The following is an 18,355-nucleotide window of genomic DNA, read 5'->3' on the forward strand; positions in this document are numbered from 1 at the left end:
GGGGCGGGACATTTCCCAAACACACTCGCAGCGCTCAACCAATCACAACACACTGCTCCAGCCGACCAATCAGAGCACAGTGTGCTTTTCAGAAGGAGGGGCTTCATAGAGACAGGAACTAGACAGAGCGTTACTGACAGACTGGGAAGAGAGGAGCTGCAACAATGGAGAATGTGAAAAATCTGATTTATGAAACAAGGATATATAACCCAGAAGGCAATTTTGCGTTTAAAAGACGTCTAATAGCCGTCCAAACACAGCCCAGGCGTCCGGCTAAAACAAGGAAAAATTGGGCTGTCAGTGAAAATGTAATAGACGTCTAAACCATCGCCCGAGAATAGACTAGTCATCAATTAGACAACATGTCAAAGAAATGAAATCAAACAGCTTGTAATCACTGTTGACTTTGCTTTCATGATGGAATATCACACATCTCATCTCGCAAGTTATTTTGGCAAAAACGACATGTAACAAATTCAAGGTTATTTTGTCTAGAAGTGTGTTGCTCATAGCCGGACTGTATCGGGTCTATAGTTAACCTAGACGGAGAAATGACGGCTATTGCTTGCTGGGAAGGTTCTGCCTGACAGCGACGCTCTGAAGTTTTAAAGCACCAGTGAGAGACATGTTCTGTGTTTGCTGTATTGCAGTGGGAGATGGTTCATTAAATCAGGTGACTGCAGCGTTTGTGTTTCTCACGCTGCGAGAGCAGAAGAAAAAAAACAAGTCAGATGGTTGAGTTTGTGCCTCACATGTTCATCTGGGACGCGAGTCACAGAAACGTCATCTGAATAAAACATGGCATCTAATGAACCACACGGAGACGTGCTTTAAACCAGCCGAAAGGAAGCACTTTAAACCCTGTGACACCAACAGATCCATCCGTTTAAGAGCATTATGATCTGATTCAGAACAACAGATATGAAAAATGTCTCTGTACGTCTGTGAACGGTTCAAAACGCATCTCTGTTGCTGCTGGATATGAATGCATTTAAATAACTGATTATCTCTCGCTAAATAATGCAAAGCAAAATGCAACTTGGAAAAAAACGTCCAGTTTCATCATCTTTCATCCGGGTGATTTTCTCATGAATATATTTGTGAGTCGAGTGGGTCATGGTGAATACTGAAGCTAGCGCTGGGATCAATGGTGTGTGTGTGTGTGTGTGTGTGTGAGTGTGTGCGTTCTCCACGGGGGTGTTTGACAATCGAGCGTGGCAGACACGGAGACAGAGGAGCTAATTTTAGCTCGGAGGCTCAGCCCACCCATAAATCACTGCGGCAGGGGCTGGAGATGAAGGACACCGGTTGAGCGTCTGCTCACACACTCACTGCACACGTGTGTGTGTTCATACACACCAGAAGAGCGCTGTGATGTAGCCGTTGATACATGCTAAGGTGAACATGTTTGCAACAGGCTCCACACCAGCAGAGGGCCCTGCTGAGCTGATCAAACTGTGCTTTGGTTTAAGTCACTATTAAACTCACATTTCTTTTTTGCAGTGTTTATTATAGATTATTCATCATTATTGTTTTAAATTCCTGTTCTTGTTAATCTTGAATCAGAATAACTCCCTCTTGCAGCATCTCTTCTCTTCTCTGATGATGTGGGCGGGGCTTTAACCTGTCACTCACATGAGATCAGCCAATAACAATATGCATATTCATAGAACTGCGCATACTAAATGAGGCAAGGGTGTCGAGTTACATTCCAGATATTTTAAGGCATGAAGATTTTTTTTTTCAAGGAAAAAACATTTGAATGTGTCATTTTGGTGATCAAAGATCAGAAAATTATTGACTACACAGGCTTTAATAATAATAATAATGTATTATTATATACAATAATAATTATATATAGTATTTGAATTATACTTAAAATACGAAAGTTTATTGTAGATATCTATAATTAAACTCCTATGAAAGTCAACCGAGACATCATTGGTCAGTCCTCATTAATTGTATGTTCATGGGAAAGAGCGAGCAGCTAAATGATGATAACTGCTGTGATTGAGACACAGACACACACACACACACACACACACACTGACCTCCAGGATGTAATTGTGACACACACACACACACACACACACACACACACACACACACACACACACACACTGACCTCCAGGATGTACTTCTGCAGGGACTGGATGTCTGCGAGAGCCTCGGCGTCCTGATGGATCACCACCACCTCCTTCAGCGGATACTGAAAACACACACACACACACACACTCGCGTCACACACACATGCAGTGACTCCAACATGCTCCAGCTCAGCTCTCAGGGGTGCAGCGGGTCTCAGGTGATCGTGACCCGTACGGATCAGCTCCACACGGCTTGGCACGCGTGTGACTCACGGATTACCTGATACATTTAACCATCACAGAGTGAAAGTTTATAATTTGGATGTTTTATGTTTTGCCAATTTCCACATTCAACTGTGCGCACAGATGCACACACACACTGGCTACGTTTACATGCAACCAGATAATCCGTCAGTAATGGGATCGGCGGCTCAATCGGACTGAAGCCTTCATGTAAAACACCTTAATCGATCAGACTGAGCTCGATCCGACTGGGATTTGGATCGGATTGAAAGGGGGTTTACTCCTTTTCTAATCCGATCGAGAGAACATGTGAACACTTGATCGGACTGAAACCGAAACTGAAAGGTCTGCGCACGTGCAGTGATGTAGAAATAGCGTAATGCCGTGTGACAGAACGAGCTGTTCTTCCTGTCGTATAAACGAGTGTCCCGTCATTCTGTAATCCTCCTTTCCCTGCGTCTGTGACCTGGAGCAACGTCCCACCAGTGTTTCAGACTCTCATCCACAGACGATCAATATAAGCAGCGGCACAGCGGTTCATTTGCTCATCGCCTCCAAATTATGACCAGAAATGGATAAATATTAAGTCTGCTGTTTAAAACAAATAAAGAACTGATGTAGGAGAATAGTTATTATGCGCAAACAGCGGGAAACTCTGTATATTCGTGCAGTGTGCGTGTGCCAAAAAATAATATTCCTACTGTTGTCTGTGTCAATTATGTTAAAGAGATTATTCGGAGTAAAATTTTGTTGTTTTATTAAAGGGATGGTTCGGAGTAAAATCAGCCTAGGGTCCTTTGCACCATGACCTCGAGCCAAACACCCCCAGAAGCCTTTTCCCCTTGGTTGAACATTATTAAAGTTAGAGCTTATTTAGAGATATCAGCCGGATGGTTTAGTGCAGGCGCTAATGGATCCAATGATGTATCCCGTAAATTGCCCCACTAATAATGCCCAGAATGGCACCACACTTCTACAGTAGTACAAATAGGTTCTGTACTCATAAAACGAGGCATTGGGAAGTTTGTAAGTACATCAGGAGTTTATTTAAATAACACTTGCCTGGCGGCTAATGCTACCGCTAACGTGGACACCGACGTCACTTCAGTGATTTGGTAAAAGCACGTAAAAGTCCTGCAGAAAGCGATCATAAGGATGTAGTGTAACGACGCCCAGTTCCAGGAATGCACTAATATTTTGTTGGTAGTACCAGTTTATAACAATTATTAGTTAACACTAAGTTATCAAAAACGTAAAAAAAATAATAATTCGTCGTTACACTACATCCTTAAGCATCGCTTTCTGCAGGACTTTTACGTGCTTTTCCCAAATCCCTGAAGTGATGTCGGTGTCCACGTTAGCGGTAGCATTAGCCATCAGGCAAGTGTTATGGTCTGATGTACTTACAAACTTTCCAATGCCTCGTTTTATGAGTACAGAACCTATTTGTACTACTGTAGAAGTTTGGTACCATTCTGGGCATTATTAGTGGGGTCATTTACCAGATACATCATTGGATCCATTAGCGCCTGCACTAAACCATCGGCTGATATCTATAAATAAGCTCTAACTTTAATAATGTTCAACCAAGGGGAAAAGGCTTCTGGGGGGTGTTTGGCTCGAGGTCATGGTGCAAAGGACCCTAGGCTGATTTTACTCCGAACCATCCCTTTAATAAAACAACAAAATACAGCTTTAACAAAGATTAAACTATATTTAGTTTCTACAGTGAACAAATAGTGTTATTTTACATTTAGGCTTAATTATTCATTTCTGTACCTGAATACTACTGTTAGACTTTGTAACTTTGTTATTCAGTATTCATCTCTGCTCGTAATGTCTTCTGTCTGCCCGCATCGGTATATATACAGTCAAACCAAACATGATTCAGACACCAGATATCATTTTTGATATTTCTTTACTAGTGTGATCAGGACACTATAGTTCATTATGTAAGTGAGGAGAGCAGAATACAGTAAACTGTGAGATATTATACACATGAAATCTTCATACAGTGACATTAATAAACATTTGAGACCAAAAATGATTCAGACACTTTGAGCTGATCATGTTTTGCTGAAGTGTTTTGTCTTTAATTGCTAATGCTCTTTTTACACACACAGACTGAACAAAATGAAGCATTGCTTGGTGATTGGTTGAGCTAAACTGGTATTATCTAATTGTGTAGTTAAATTTAACAGCTGACAGATATTCAACATAATTCATGTGTGAGACAGTCTAACAGAAGGACGGAGAAAACCAGTCAAATATCCACTGAGTTCTGCTCATATTTTAGTACCATTTTCTAAACTATAGCGAATAAACTGAGATAATGTGAGAAATGTTGAGGGTGTCTGAATAGATTTTGGTTTGACTGTATATATATATCTCATTTCTTTTGCTGATCCGAGCAATGATCCGATCCGTGGCTCAAAAACCATAAATGATCCGAACCGTGAGTTTTGTGATCCGTTGCACACACTCACACACACTCTCTGAGGGTTCATCACGGTAATAATGAACGTCTCTCACCTTGACGGGAAGAGTCTTGCGGTCTCGGATCACACGGCCCAGCTCGATGACCGACTGCATCTGGGACACCGCGTTCTCAATGCGCTTGTCAATCAGAGACTCCCTGCCAAACACACACACACACACACACACACACACTCAGCTGTGGAAGAGCTCGAACAATCACAGAACTGACAGCGGAGATCCGTCCAAACAACCAGTGACTGAAACACATGCGTCATGATGTGGATTTTACAGATATTTTAAAGTGAAATTCCGGGACTTTTCAAGCACTACTTTTTGGGTTTTCAAGGATTACAATCATAGATCGCACTCATCAAACAATATCTTTAGTGTTTTTAAACTCAAATTACAGATACAAGGTATCCAAAATACAACATATTGAATAATATACGAAGAGTTCAGATGCAAAAGCCCATAAAAATGATCATTCTAGAGGAAGATTTCAGATGGCACTTAGAGGCTTTTGCATCTGAACTCTTCATTATTACATTAAATACAAAGTTTATAATGGTTAGTATTGTTCAATAAGTAATATTTGATATTATAATGTTGGTGTACAGCGTATTTATTTATTTATTTTTGAAAAAATGAAATTTCATACATTTTGTATTTAAATAAGTCAAGCACTTTTCAAGTACCTCTTCGTAAATAAGTCTGTTTTTAAGGACTTGCATTTCAAAAAGTCAAATTCACGTCCTTTAAGCCCCTTTTACGAACCCAGTTTTGATTATTTTACAGACAGATCAGCGCACACGTAACACACGTTAGCATTCATATTTCAGCTCTTCACATCTCATTTTGTTCTTTGTCTTTTCACACTATTTCCTCATTATAAAGTGCTAACCGGTTTCCGTATAGCTGTATAGTTTATTACAGCCGTAGAGGAACAAATGTAGACTCACTCAGTCACAGTTTGAGTTTAAATAGTTTCTGATTTCTCCGTTTTGGTTTGCCAGCCTTTCCTGAATTCTTATTAAAACTGCAGTGTGTTTTATACTAATACACAGTAGAAACATTTATGATTATTATCAGTGTTGAAAACAGTTGTGTTTTTTCCAGGATCTTTGATGAATAGAAAGTTGAAAAGAACAGCATTTATCTGAACTCTAAAGCTTTTGTAACATTAAACACTACCGTTCGAAAGTTTGCGGTCAGTAAGAATTTGAATTTTTTTGGAAAAAAATGTATTAATACTTTTATTCAAAAAGTGTCGGTCAAGACATTTATAATGTTACAAAATAATCTATTTCAATGCTGTTCTTTTGAACTTTCTAATCATCAAAGAATCCAGAAAAAATAATTGTACACGACTGTTTTCAACACTGATAATAGTAATGAACATTTCTTGAGCATCAAATCATCATATTAGAGTGATTTGTGAAGGATCATGTGACACTGAAGACTGGAGTAATGATGCTGATAATTCAGCTTTGATCACAAGAATAAATTATATTTTATTTTATTAAGTTTATTTTAAATTGTACTAATATTTCACAATATTACTTTTTTTTTTCTTTTTTTTTATCAAATAACTGCAGCCTTGGTGAGCAGAAGAGACTTCTTTTAAAAACATAAAAATCTTACCGATCCCAAACTTTTAATCGGCAGTGTCTCTCAGACTGCTTGTAGTCATTAACAAAATATACCCATGTGCAGTAATGTTGAAAAGTGAGGATGCAACGCATCGTGATATCGAGTCAGACTGAATCGTGGACATGATAATCATAATCGGATTGAATCGTGAGATCAGTGACAATTCACACCCGTTACACAGTTCATTCAGGTGTCACATCCACAGGTCACATGGTGTCAAACAGCATCTAAATGCTTGTCCTCATGTTAAATCATTACACAAAGCTCCATCCCTGAACCGTTTCTCGGTTACATCAGCAAACGCAGTCCAGACGACTGAGGAGAAGAGATGTTTAATCAGTGAATGTTCTCCGTGTCCTCTCCTCGTCTCGGACACACGGTCACCTCTGCGCTTATTAATACACACACAGCACAGTAACACGGGACACTCGCTGAATATAGAGGAGTGAGGAGGAACAGACCTGAGGAGCGCTTACAGGCGAACTGCAGCTCTCGTGAATGTGTTCACACACTGAATCACGCGAGGACCTGACCGTGACACACTCTTCAAAAACTAAACACAAATTTCTTTCTTAAATATGAGCAAAATTCCAGTTAAATTCAAATTCTAAAGGCAACACTTAATGTTAGAGGGGAAAAGTTCTGTATCGTCTCCTATGAACACAAGAGCGCAATAAGCAAATCAAATATAAACCAAATCAAGCATCGCATCTTTTATTGAACTGAACTGACATTCACTTTTGAAACAATTGTTCTTCAGTAAAATATAATGCCCTTAATGTGCATGCGAGGAACATTAGTGCGTTAAACTGAGTTTGTGCATCAGTGACCTGAGAAAACACACTTCAACACACACAGCGTAATGAACTACATGAACACACACTAGCCATTCAGAAACACTCACTTCTACTTCAGAAACACTTCATCATCTACATATCGATCATAAGAAACACCAGACGCTCTTGATCTGAGCGAGTGCGTTTCAGCTGATGAACACACACACACACACACACTCAGCCTCTGACTGATGTGCAGGTTTGGTCAAGTGTGTCGTTGCACAATCTTTGCCTCCGACTGAGAGGGTTTTCGTCAGCAGGACGACTTTTCCCACCAATTTTCAATTTACAATTTACATGATCAACGCAGCCGTTGCGCGCTTTACTGGCTAACAAAACAAAAACAATATTAGCTATGATATTAGCAATATTAGCTATAAGCTAACAAAAACACACCGCGTCAGTCACGTCTTAATGTCTTCATCCCTCTTGACAAACCAAAAGATTTAATGCACAGTTTTTGCATTGGTGTGTGCAGGTTTTTTTATCATTTTTGGTAACACTTTATAATAACTGCACGCTATTAATCATTAGTTAAGCATTAGTAAACAGTTAATTCATCATTGATAAAGCATTAATAGACATTAATAAGCCGTTTATAAATACAGCTATAAATACTTTGCTCTTGATTTATAAGCATATCTATAATGTGTTTGATAATTGTATTTTCATACTTTATTAATGATCAATTTATCATTTCTAAATGAAGTACTGCATTATTTACAAACCAGTTATTTAGGAGTTGTCAGTAGTTCATAAGATCACTTAGAAAGTGTAAGTAAATGATTAATAAACTTTAAATACATATTATTATTCAGACATATAGTAATAGTTACTTAGTGTGTTAATAAATGCTTTATTAACATGTATTTCTACTGTAATTCAGGGTTAATTCAGGGAGTTATAAAGCATTTAGTAGTGGTCAGTTCACTATGTTTGTGAGCTCATCTAAAGTGAGGACTAGTTATGCCTTGTAAAGCATTTATAAAGGAGATTTAAAGGCTGGTAAATATTCTATGTTCTCTATCAGTGTGTGTGTGTGTTTCCTTTTTCTGTTTAGAAGATCAATGAGTCTTTAAATCTCCTTTATAAACGCTTTACAAGGCATAACTAGTCCTCACTTTAGATGAGCTCACAAAAATAGTGAACTGACCACTACTAAACGCTTTATAACTCCCTGAATCTACAACATTTACTTACACTTTCTAAGTGATCTTATGACTCAATGACAACACCTGGTTTGTAAATAATGGTAAATAATGTAACCGGTTTGTAAATAATGCTATACTTCATTTAGAAATGATAAATTGATCATTAATAAAGTATGTAAATACAATTATTAAACACATTATAGATATGCTTATAAATCAAGAATAATGCATTTATAGTTGTATTTATAAACTGCTTATTAATGTCTATTAATGCTTTATGAATTAACTGTTTAGTAATGCTTAACTAATGATTAATAGCGTGCAGTTATTATAAAGTGTTACCTAATTTGTTTATTCGACGAATATTCAAAATGCACATTTGCATTAGCCAGGCCTGCATGCTTCAAACACCCTCTCAACATCTGACCAGATGCAGGAAGAGCTCTGTGTGTTGATCGGCTTCAGAACAACTGATGAAGTTCATCAAATAAGGAAGGAAAAACTATTTTAGTCTCAGTTCTAGCCTGTCAAAATGTAAATGAGGTTATGAGTTTAATCAGCTTCTGCATATCACTGTGTTCACGCTCCCGAACGCCACGACACACACACACACCATGATCTCTGACGCTGTGTGTTGATGGAAACACTGCATGACAGATCGACTGTCAGAGTCCGCTTGTGTTCGACTCAAACTCACTCATCAGAGCTAATCTCATCATTTCAGGTACAAAAATGTCAGTTAACTTTTCAATTCTGCATTTTAAATAAGTGTTCCATTATTATTTTTAATAAATAATAATAATATAAATATATTTTAATATTATTAGATTTATAGATTTTAAATTGTACTATTATCATTTTTATTTTACAACGAATGAGTTACAAATTATTATTTTTTTTAATTATTTAAGATTATGAATAATAATAATAATAATAATAATAATAATAATATATTATTTGAATATCAGGTTTATATGTTTTAATTGTACTATCATTATATTTTTATAACAATTATTTAATTAAACCATTTATTATTTATGAAGATTATTAACAATAATAATATATTATTTTAATATCAGGTTTATATATTTTTAAATGTACTATACTTATACTTATATTACAATTGCTTAATAGAAAATAATAAATGATGATTCAACTATTTATTAAGAATATTATTATTAATAATAACAATAATATTATTATAATATTATTTTATTTATGTTTTAAATTCTATTATAATTTTTACATTACAAATAATGAGTTGAGTTTTCAATTATTGTTTTTAAATTATGTAAAATAATATTTATACATTTTATACATTATTGTTTTGCAAACATGTTTTAAATTATTTTTTTATTATTATTTATTTGTATTAATAATTATAACAACAACATTTATATATTTTTAACTCACCTATAATGATTTTTACATTACAATATATTAGTTAAGTTTACCAGTACAGTATTTAATTATTTATTTATATTAATATTATATTATTTATATATTTTTAACTCCACTCGTTATTTTTATATTGCAATTAATGAAGTGTCAAGAAATTGTTTTATACATAGTAGAATGTTCATTTAATTGAAAAAACATTCTAATGACATCATCTTTATTATGACAGAAGGTGTTTGCTAACGGCCATGAATATTGTTTTATATAGTATATATGTTATGATGGTAAAGGGCGATGTTAGCATGATGGCTGTAGCGTGTACCTGGCGTGTGGCAGCATGAGGTAGTGGATGCTGCCCGTGTCCTTCTCCTCCACTGACGCCGGGTCCATCAGGTGACGCAGGTTCTGGTACATCATCTCCGTTATGAACGGCGTGAAGGGAGCCTGGGCACAAGAAACACTTCTTAAAGGTGCAGTGTGTCATTTTTAGCGGCATCTAGAGGTGAGTTTGCGAATGGCAACCAACAGAAGTTACGGTGGCCGACAGGAAGTGATGTCGTCGTCTGAGACAGCAGAGAGTAGCCATAAACAATGTGGATTCTTTACAAAGATAAAGAAATTATGCTTGCTTAATTATTCAGTAAAACGATGTTATTGCGAATATTATTGTAACTTGTTCATCATTATGTCAGTGTTTTATTCGCTGACTTTAGCTATAGCTTCTTCATTATATAAGGTCTTTATACACCACTGAAAATATAGTTATGTATATGATATTGCATTTCTGGCAACAGATCCTCCTAAATATTCCGCAATGCACCTTTAAGTGAATAAATAAACTACAGACAGAAGCTAAGACACTATCACCACACAAAGCCAAGGTTTCCTTCACTGAAGAGTCATTGAAGCATTAAGTTGTTCCTTGAGTTAAATAATCACTGATGGGGAAAATGGGTCAGTAATTAATTATTGCCGTAAACTGAAGCCCTGCCTTCACAGTTATGAACTGCATTACACTGCAGATATCAATAGTTTCAAATAATAATTCAACTCTCATGTTGTTGGAAAACCCATATGACTTTCAGCGGAACACAAAACTGAATCGTGCCGGTCGCGCTTTTCCGCTGTGACAGTCGCCCGTGTGACTTGTGCGATATATATACAAGTTTTTGTAAGTCATATGATGCTTTGCGTGAGAAACAGACTGAAATTTGAGTAGTCAACTGTGGCGAGCAGGACGAGGCCGGTGGCGTGAGTGATAATGAGCGACGCACCGCTCTCGTATCTCTCACGGAGGAGCGGAAGCATAACACCGTGTTCAAACCAGACGAGATGCGATAAGATTCAAGTGATTTGTCTGTCCACATTGTCCAATCAAAACCCACAGCCAATCAGAACAGGGTGTGGGCGGAGTCAGCCAATCACAACAGTGTGTGGGTGGAGTCAGCCAATCAGAACAGCGTGTGGGTGGAGTCAGCCAATCAGAACAGCGTGTGGGTGGAGTCAGCCAATCAGAACAGCGTGTGGGTGGAGTCAGCCAATCACAACAGTGTGTGGGTGGAGTCAGCCAATCAGAACAGCGTGTGGGTGGAGTCAGCCAATCAGAACAGCGTGTGGGTGGAGTCAGCCAAAAAGAACAGCATGGGGGCGGAGTCAGCCAATCAGAACAGTGTGTGGGCGGCGTCAGCCAATCAGAACAGCATTTGGGCGGAGTCAGCCAATCAGAACAACGTGTGGGCGGAGTCTCGCAACACCAGAGAGTAATCTTGACGGCACTCGCAAGAAAATGGATAAATAGCTACATAATCAAATTCACAAATATTACACCATTTAAACATTATTCAAATACATAGGCTACTGAGTTACTAAAACAATCTTTGTCAAATAATACACTTGTTTGTTCACAGTTTGAACGTTCTTGTTTCCATTTGTTTAATTTCAAGATCTGAGGTGAATTATCCACTGTTGCTTTTACAGCCACAAAGCTGGAGCACTAAATGATATTCAGAGTCACATGACACGCTTTTAACATTAAATAAAGCGCATAAACAGCACCTGAGATCATCATCGCCACACTCTGTGTTTGTTGTTCCAGCGCGACGTCGCAGAAAAATAGAAACAGTTTCTAAATTAGAGTCGCCGCGTGTCGCCGTCGCGCCTGGTCAGGACAAACACTCTGAACAACATGGAAAAGACGCCTTTTATCACGCGGCACGTGTAGTTAGGACACGGTATACAGGAGGAGCGACGACAGTGAAGATCGAGAGAGGACCAGGCCTGGATTTATGTTGTGTTTTGTTTGTTTTATTATGTGGCAGCAGTCGTCCGTCAGGGGCTGCTCTCTTTTACTTTCCTGCATTTTATTATTAAAGTCTGTGAAAGTTGGCCAGTTCCCGCCTCCTCCTTCCCACCATAACAAACTTTGCTACAAATTTACTTTCAGTCTTTTAAATAAACATGTTTGATCTTTAAGCAAAGCTGTCGTATGACTACAGAAGACGTCCAGTGGTCAGATGAGCTGCTGATATGATATGCAGTTTTGAAGCTTGACAGCTCTAGTTTTCATTCACTGCCATCACACTAAAACCAGTGGTCAGGATATAAAAAAATATAAATAAACTCAGCTTTTGTGTTGCACAGAAGAGAGAAAGTCACACAAGACAGAAATTACATTAAAATAATGACACAATTATAATGTCAACTATTCCAGAAGGAAAGATTATTTAATTATTATTATTATTATTATTTTAGTTATTCATTCATATTCGTCTGTTTGTTTCGTAAAGCATAAACTTAGCAAAAATGTATTAAATTGATGTTTAAAACAAGAAAAAATGATCTTCTTCAACAGTTCTGCATTTCAAGTAAAAGATTGTTTTTAACAAGAAAATGTTAAATTTTTTCAGTGTACAAAAAAAAAAACTTTATTTTTTGGTTTTAGTAATATAAAAAATATATATATATTTCAAAAAGCATTGCTACACTTCTATATTCAATAATTTCATCCCCATCCACTGAGAACGGCCACATTCCTCCTCCTGAAAGCAGTGTTTGACTGTGTTTTCTGAGCGCTGGCGACACTCACCATCAGTCGACACATGGAGAGGAGCACACTGAAGAGGGTCTCCAGGGCACGGATACAGTCTTCAACACCACTCTCACCCTGAACACACACACACACACACACAGAGAGAGAGAGAGAGAGAGAGAGAGAGGATAACAGCTGCAAGCACTGCTGACTCCTCCGCTCTTAAACACACACAACACTGCAGTGTCACAACACCAAGCATCACGTCTGAGCCTGCAGGTCCTGGCTCTCATTTATTAAACTGTGCGTACGATCCTTATTAAAAGTGCACGTGCGCCTGAAAGTTAAAAATGGCGTACACCAAAAAAATATTCAAAACTCCCTTTATAAAACACAGTCAGGATTGTGCACATGCGTCTCCACCCCGAAATAACCATATATGGAGCTTACAATGCCGAGTTTTGTCCTCATCTGCAAAACTCCAATAAATAAATCAAAATAGTATAAAATACATTTCAGAGGTAGTTTTTCTCAATCCTTTCCACTGGCCAAATATAATGTTTAATTGCTTTATATTTTTAATGGAAACAGATAGGCCTTATTGTGCATTATTGATCATTACTTGCGTGAAAATATTATGTTCTGCTATTATCATGCGCTAAGCAAACATTAAAATCGCATCGCATCCACTACAAATATTTCTATTTATTAGAATATAAAAAATGTTGTAACTTCTCTGTAATGATTTCATGTAATTTAAGTGCGTAACTCCATTAATAAGAATGGCATATTTGATGTAAATGTGTATATCAGATGTAAAACATAGTTTAAATCATTATTTTAGTTATTATTGTGAACATGCACTGTATTTATGACTCATAATGAGGATTTAAAGTGGCTTTCCTGAGACCACAGATCTCCGTTTACAACAGAACGTACAGAGACACTGTCCAGGAGCGAGAGCAGAACACACACAGACTGAGCAGGAGAAATAAAGTTATTTATTAATATAAACCTGATTATCCAGGTTTAGTGCAAAGAGTTTCCTCAATATTAGAGAACGCTAACGGGCTTAGGACAAACACCTGGGGTCTCATTTATAAAGCGTGCGTACGCACAAAACGGGGCTGGAAACGTACGTACGCCAGTTCCCACGCAAAGGTTGTGATCTATAAAAAACAAACTTGACGGGAAAATGTGCGCACCTTTAAGCAAACTTTGAGCCGTGCGTACGCACATTCTGGAGACAAAGGGAATTGGCGACACCGATGGTGAGCTGGAGTTAAGTGTCTTTTTGGTAACTTTTAGACAGAAAATCTAAAGAAAATTTAACATATACAGAAAGATAATACAAATATAATTTCACTCACCAAGCCTGTCACTTGAAGCAAATATCCATCCCTTCTTAAATGTCCGCGCCAGCGAGCGCGTTGGGCCGTTTAGTGAAACTGACGCAAAACAGTTTAAATAAATAAAATTATGTTTTAAACTATGTTTTACTTCTGATATAAACATTTAGATTAAATATGCCATTCAAATTAATGGAGTTAAGCACTTAAACATGAAATAATTACTGAGAAGTTACAACATTTTTATGTTCAAATTCAGTCAATAGAAATATTTGTTGTGGATGCGATGTTTTTGAACACTTTTCCTCTGGCATGCTGTTTTAATGTTTTAACCCCAGAGATAACTGCTTATCATGATAATACCAGACAGTCTGAGAAAATAGTTTCGTGCAAATAATGCCCAAGGCCTATCTGTTTCCATTAAAAATATAAATCAATTAAAAATACAATTCGGCCAGTGGAAAAGATTGAGAAAAACTTTCTCTGAAATGTATTTTATACACTATTTGATTTATGTATTCAAAAACAAGGCAAGGATAGGCAACTACTTGATTTTTATTAATGTAATGTGTCTTGTACCGTTAAACGTTATCACGTGGATGAATAATCATATGCAAATGATATGTAGATGAGGATCTGCATAGTAAAACTAGGCGTTGTAAGCTCCATATATGGTTATTTCGGGTGGAGACACATGTACGCACAATCTTCCGCTGACTGGGATTTATAAAGTGAATTCTGCGCAGGTTCTGGCGTACGAACGGTTTTATAAATCTGAATATTTTTTTGCGTACGCCATTTTTGGCTTTCGGGCGCACGTACAATTTTAGTAAGGTTCCTACGCACAGTTTTATAAATGAGACCCCTGGTGCACACCTCATTTTTAAAGCAAGCAACTGTCCTTAATACAAGTGAGTGTAACATTCTTATTTATCATAATTGGTAATTAAAATCAGGACAGTTTTTAGTATTGAAAAGTTCGAGAAAATCTCACAAAACCTGTCAAATGTATGTTTTTTTTCTTGTATATTCTATATTTTGTGTGTTGTCGGGAGGGAGTAAAATATCCGTTTTTTCTATTCCATCTTTATTAGTTTATATAGAGAATGTCTGGTGAGATCTGAGGAAAACAGAGGCAGCATGGGAATAAAAGAATGTCAGGACGGACTCACAGGGAATGTTTATCTGCGGTTATGAAGAGTCTCCACAGAGTACTGACTCTTCTGGGCATTTCATTATGTTGTATGTGAATGTGTAAAGAGAATTAGCCAAACTCAACTCTATAGTCTCAGCATCACTCAAATGTGTTTAAATAAACCTGATGAACCATGTGTTTTCTTTCTTTCTTTCCTTCTTTCCTTCTTTTTTGTCCTCATTCCTTTTTTCCTTACTTCCTTCCCTCATACTTTTCCCACTTACTTTCCTTTCTTTCCTTCCTTCTTTTTTCCCCTTTCCTCATTCCCTCCTTCCTCCTTTCCATCCTACCTCTTTTCTTTCTTTCTTTTTTTCCTTTCTTTCTTTCTTACTTCCTTACTTCCCTCATACTTTCCCACTTACCTTCCTTTCTTTCCTTCCTTCTTTTTTCCCCTTTCCTCATTCCCTCCTTCCTCCTTTCCATCCTACCTCTTTTCTTTCTTTCTTTCTTTCTTTCTTTCTTTCTTTCTTTCTTTCTTTCTTTCTTTCTTTCCTCTTTCTTTCTTTCTTTCTTTCTTACTTCCCTCATACTTTCCCACTTACCTTCCTTTCTTTCCTTCCTTCCCTCCTTCCTTCTTTTTGCCTCCTTCCTTCATTCTTTCCCTCCTACCTTTTCTTTCTTTCTTTCTTCCCTTCCTTCCTTTTTTCTTTCCTTCTCTCTTTTTTGCCATGCTTCCTTCTTTTTCCTTCCCTCCTATCTTCTTTTCTTTCTTTCTTTCTTTCTTTCTTTCTTTCTTTCTTTCTTTCTTTCTTTCTTTCTTTCTTTCTTTCTTTCTTTCTTTCTTTCTTTCGTTTTTTCCCCTCCTTCCTTCTCTCATACTTTACCTCTTATCTTTTTTCTTTCTTTCCTTCCCGCCTCACTCCTTCTTTCCCTCTTACTTTCTTACCTTCCTACCTTCCTCCTTTACTACCTTATTTTTTCCCCTCCTTCCTTCATTATTTTCTTTCTTTCTTTCTTACTTCCTTACTTCCCTCATACTTTCCCACTTACCTTCCTTTCTTTCCTTCCTTCCTTCCCTCCTTCCTTCTTTTTCCCTCCTTCCTTCATTCTTTCCCTCCTACCTTTTCTTCCCTTCCTTCCTTTTTTCTTTCCTTCTCTCTTTTTTGCCCTGCTTCCTTCTTTTTCCTTCCCTCCTATCTTCTTTTCTTTCTTTCTTTCTTTTATTTTTTTCCCTCCTTCCTTCTCTCATACTTTACCTCTTACCTTTTTTCTTTCTTTCCTTCTTTCCCTCCCTTCATTCCTTCCCGCCTCACTCCTTCTTTCCCTTACTTTCTTTCCTTCCTACCTTCCTCCTTTACTACCTTCTTTTTTTCCCCTCCTTCCTTCATTATTTTCTTTCTTTCTTTTTTCCTTCCTTCCCTCCTCTTTCCTTATTTCTTTTTTGTAAATGGTCCAAGCACTGATTCAATACAGATGAATCTAAGTGTGTTTTGTTCAATGGATGAATAATGACATTCAGGGATGAAATATGTGTATTGATCTGTGCTTTAATTCAATCTGGGTCACTTCTAGCCCAAGGGTCACAAGCAAGTGCAAGGCTCAGGAAAAATATATTTTCTTATTTCTCTCTTGATAAATATGAAACATGACTGGGACATTTCTGACAGGTTTTCTGAGCTTGTGTGCGAGTCGAATCTTGCCTACCTTCAGACGCCTGCGGTTCGTCCTCACGTACCAGTTGGTGAGCATATCCACGAACTTGACCAGTCTGGGAACCACCGTATAGAGTCTGTAGGCTGGAAACACGAGCACACGTCTATTTCAGACCGTCCTTGCTGACAAATCACTTCAAGTTCAGGAGTTCATCAGATGCTCACCTCCCATCTCATCTCTGAAGAACTGAATGAGAGACTGGGTGAAGGACTGGATCCATTTGTCCATGATGTTCTCGCTCACGATGGCTGTCCTCTCGTTGTACAGGAACTCGATGCCCTCCTCCTAATGAGGGGAAAACGATCAGGGCCCAGTCAGATACTTTTCAAATAGTAAGCAGTTAAAATAATAAAATAAAAGATCTTTTCTTCACTTCCAGTTGTCAAATCTCCATTGAATTTAAATACGACACGTCAATGCTGAATTCAAGCACCTACTACATCAGGAATCCCAAACTTTTTGACAGATGAACCCCATGATCCTTCACTTGAAGATCTTTTTCTGATATGTTAGGATAATTGTAAAAATGTAAGCATTTCAACCCCTTTGCATGTATATTTTATGCTCACCAAGGCATCAAAAATACATTAATCATAAAATATAAACATAAATATTGTTACAATTTTAAATAACTGTTTTCTATGTGAATATATTGTAAAATTTAATTCAGTAGGGGTTCAATCTTCAGCTGGCTGGCAGGAGCCGCCACTGGCATGTCATGTGACCTGTCAGTGGCTGGCAGGCTGTCTGCCTTGGCAAGTTTCAGAAACCATTTATTTTTGGCAGTTTTTGTGTTTTGAGTTCCTCCCTCTCTAGCTCATTTAATATGCATCTGTTGATATGATTATTTTCTTCTGTATGATGGATGTTTTGGGACCAGTTATCCCAGTTAAAGCAGTCAAATGGTCGTGATCCCGACTGGTTGCTTACTGACGCTTTGCTGGACGCTCAATCCAGCCAGCCACGGTTGAACTGCCATTTGACTGCTTTAAATTGGGATAAAATTCTCTAAAACGACAATCATACAAAATAATAAATGCATGAGATTACATTCATAAAAAGAAAACAATGTATTTCCTTGCAACGAGAGGGACAGATAGCGCGTTATACTCGCAGTTCAACCACGGCTGACTGGATTGAGCGTCCAGCAAAGTGTCAGTAAGCAACCATGGCCATTCGACAGCAGCCAGATCACCCTGTAGCCCAAGACTGGTTGCCCAGAATGCCCACTAAAGCCAAGCAGGGCTGAGCCTGGTCAGTACCTGGATGGGAGACTCCTGGGAAAAC

General features: G+C 37.7%; 1 protein-coding gene across 1 annotated transcript in view; it reads right to left on the reverse strand.

Moving 5' to 3' along the window:
- The window catches only part of iars1 (isoleucyl-tRNA synthetase 1), a 100,679-nt gene that overhangs the window by 26,801 nt on the left and 55,523 nt on the right, over positions 1 to 18,355 (reverse strand). The window contains exons 20-25 of the mRNA XM_084394935.1: positions 17,233 to 17,353; positions 17,060 to 17,151; positions 12,929 to 13,006; positions 10,166 to 10,287; positions 4,863 to 4,965; positions 2,126 to 2,209 (exon numbers count right to left, since the gene is read on the reverse strand). Of these exons, the coding sequence (XP_084251061.1) occupies positions 2,126 to 2,209; positions 4,863 to 4,965; positions 10,166 to 10,287; positions 12,929 to 13,006; positions 17,060 to 17,151; positions 17,233 to 17,353 (600 nt within the window). The remainder of the gene's footprint in view (positions 1 to 2,125; positions 2,210 to 4,862; positions 4,966 to 10,165; positions 10,288 to 12,928; positions 13,007 to 17,059; positions 17,152 to 17,232; positions 17,354 to 18,355) is intronic.

The sequence above is a fragment of the Rutilus rutilus genome (genome assembly GCF_951802725.1).
Source record: "Rutilus rutilus genome assembly, chromosome: 22".
NCBI classification, from domain to species: Eukaryota; Metazoa; Chordata; class Actinopteri; order Cypriniformes; family Leuciscidae; genus Rutilus; species Rutilus rutilus.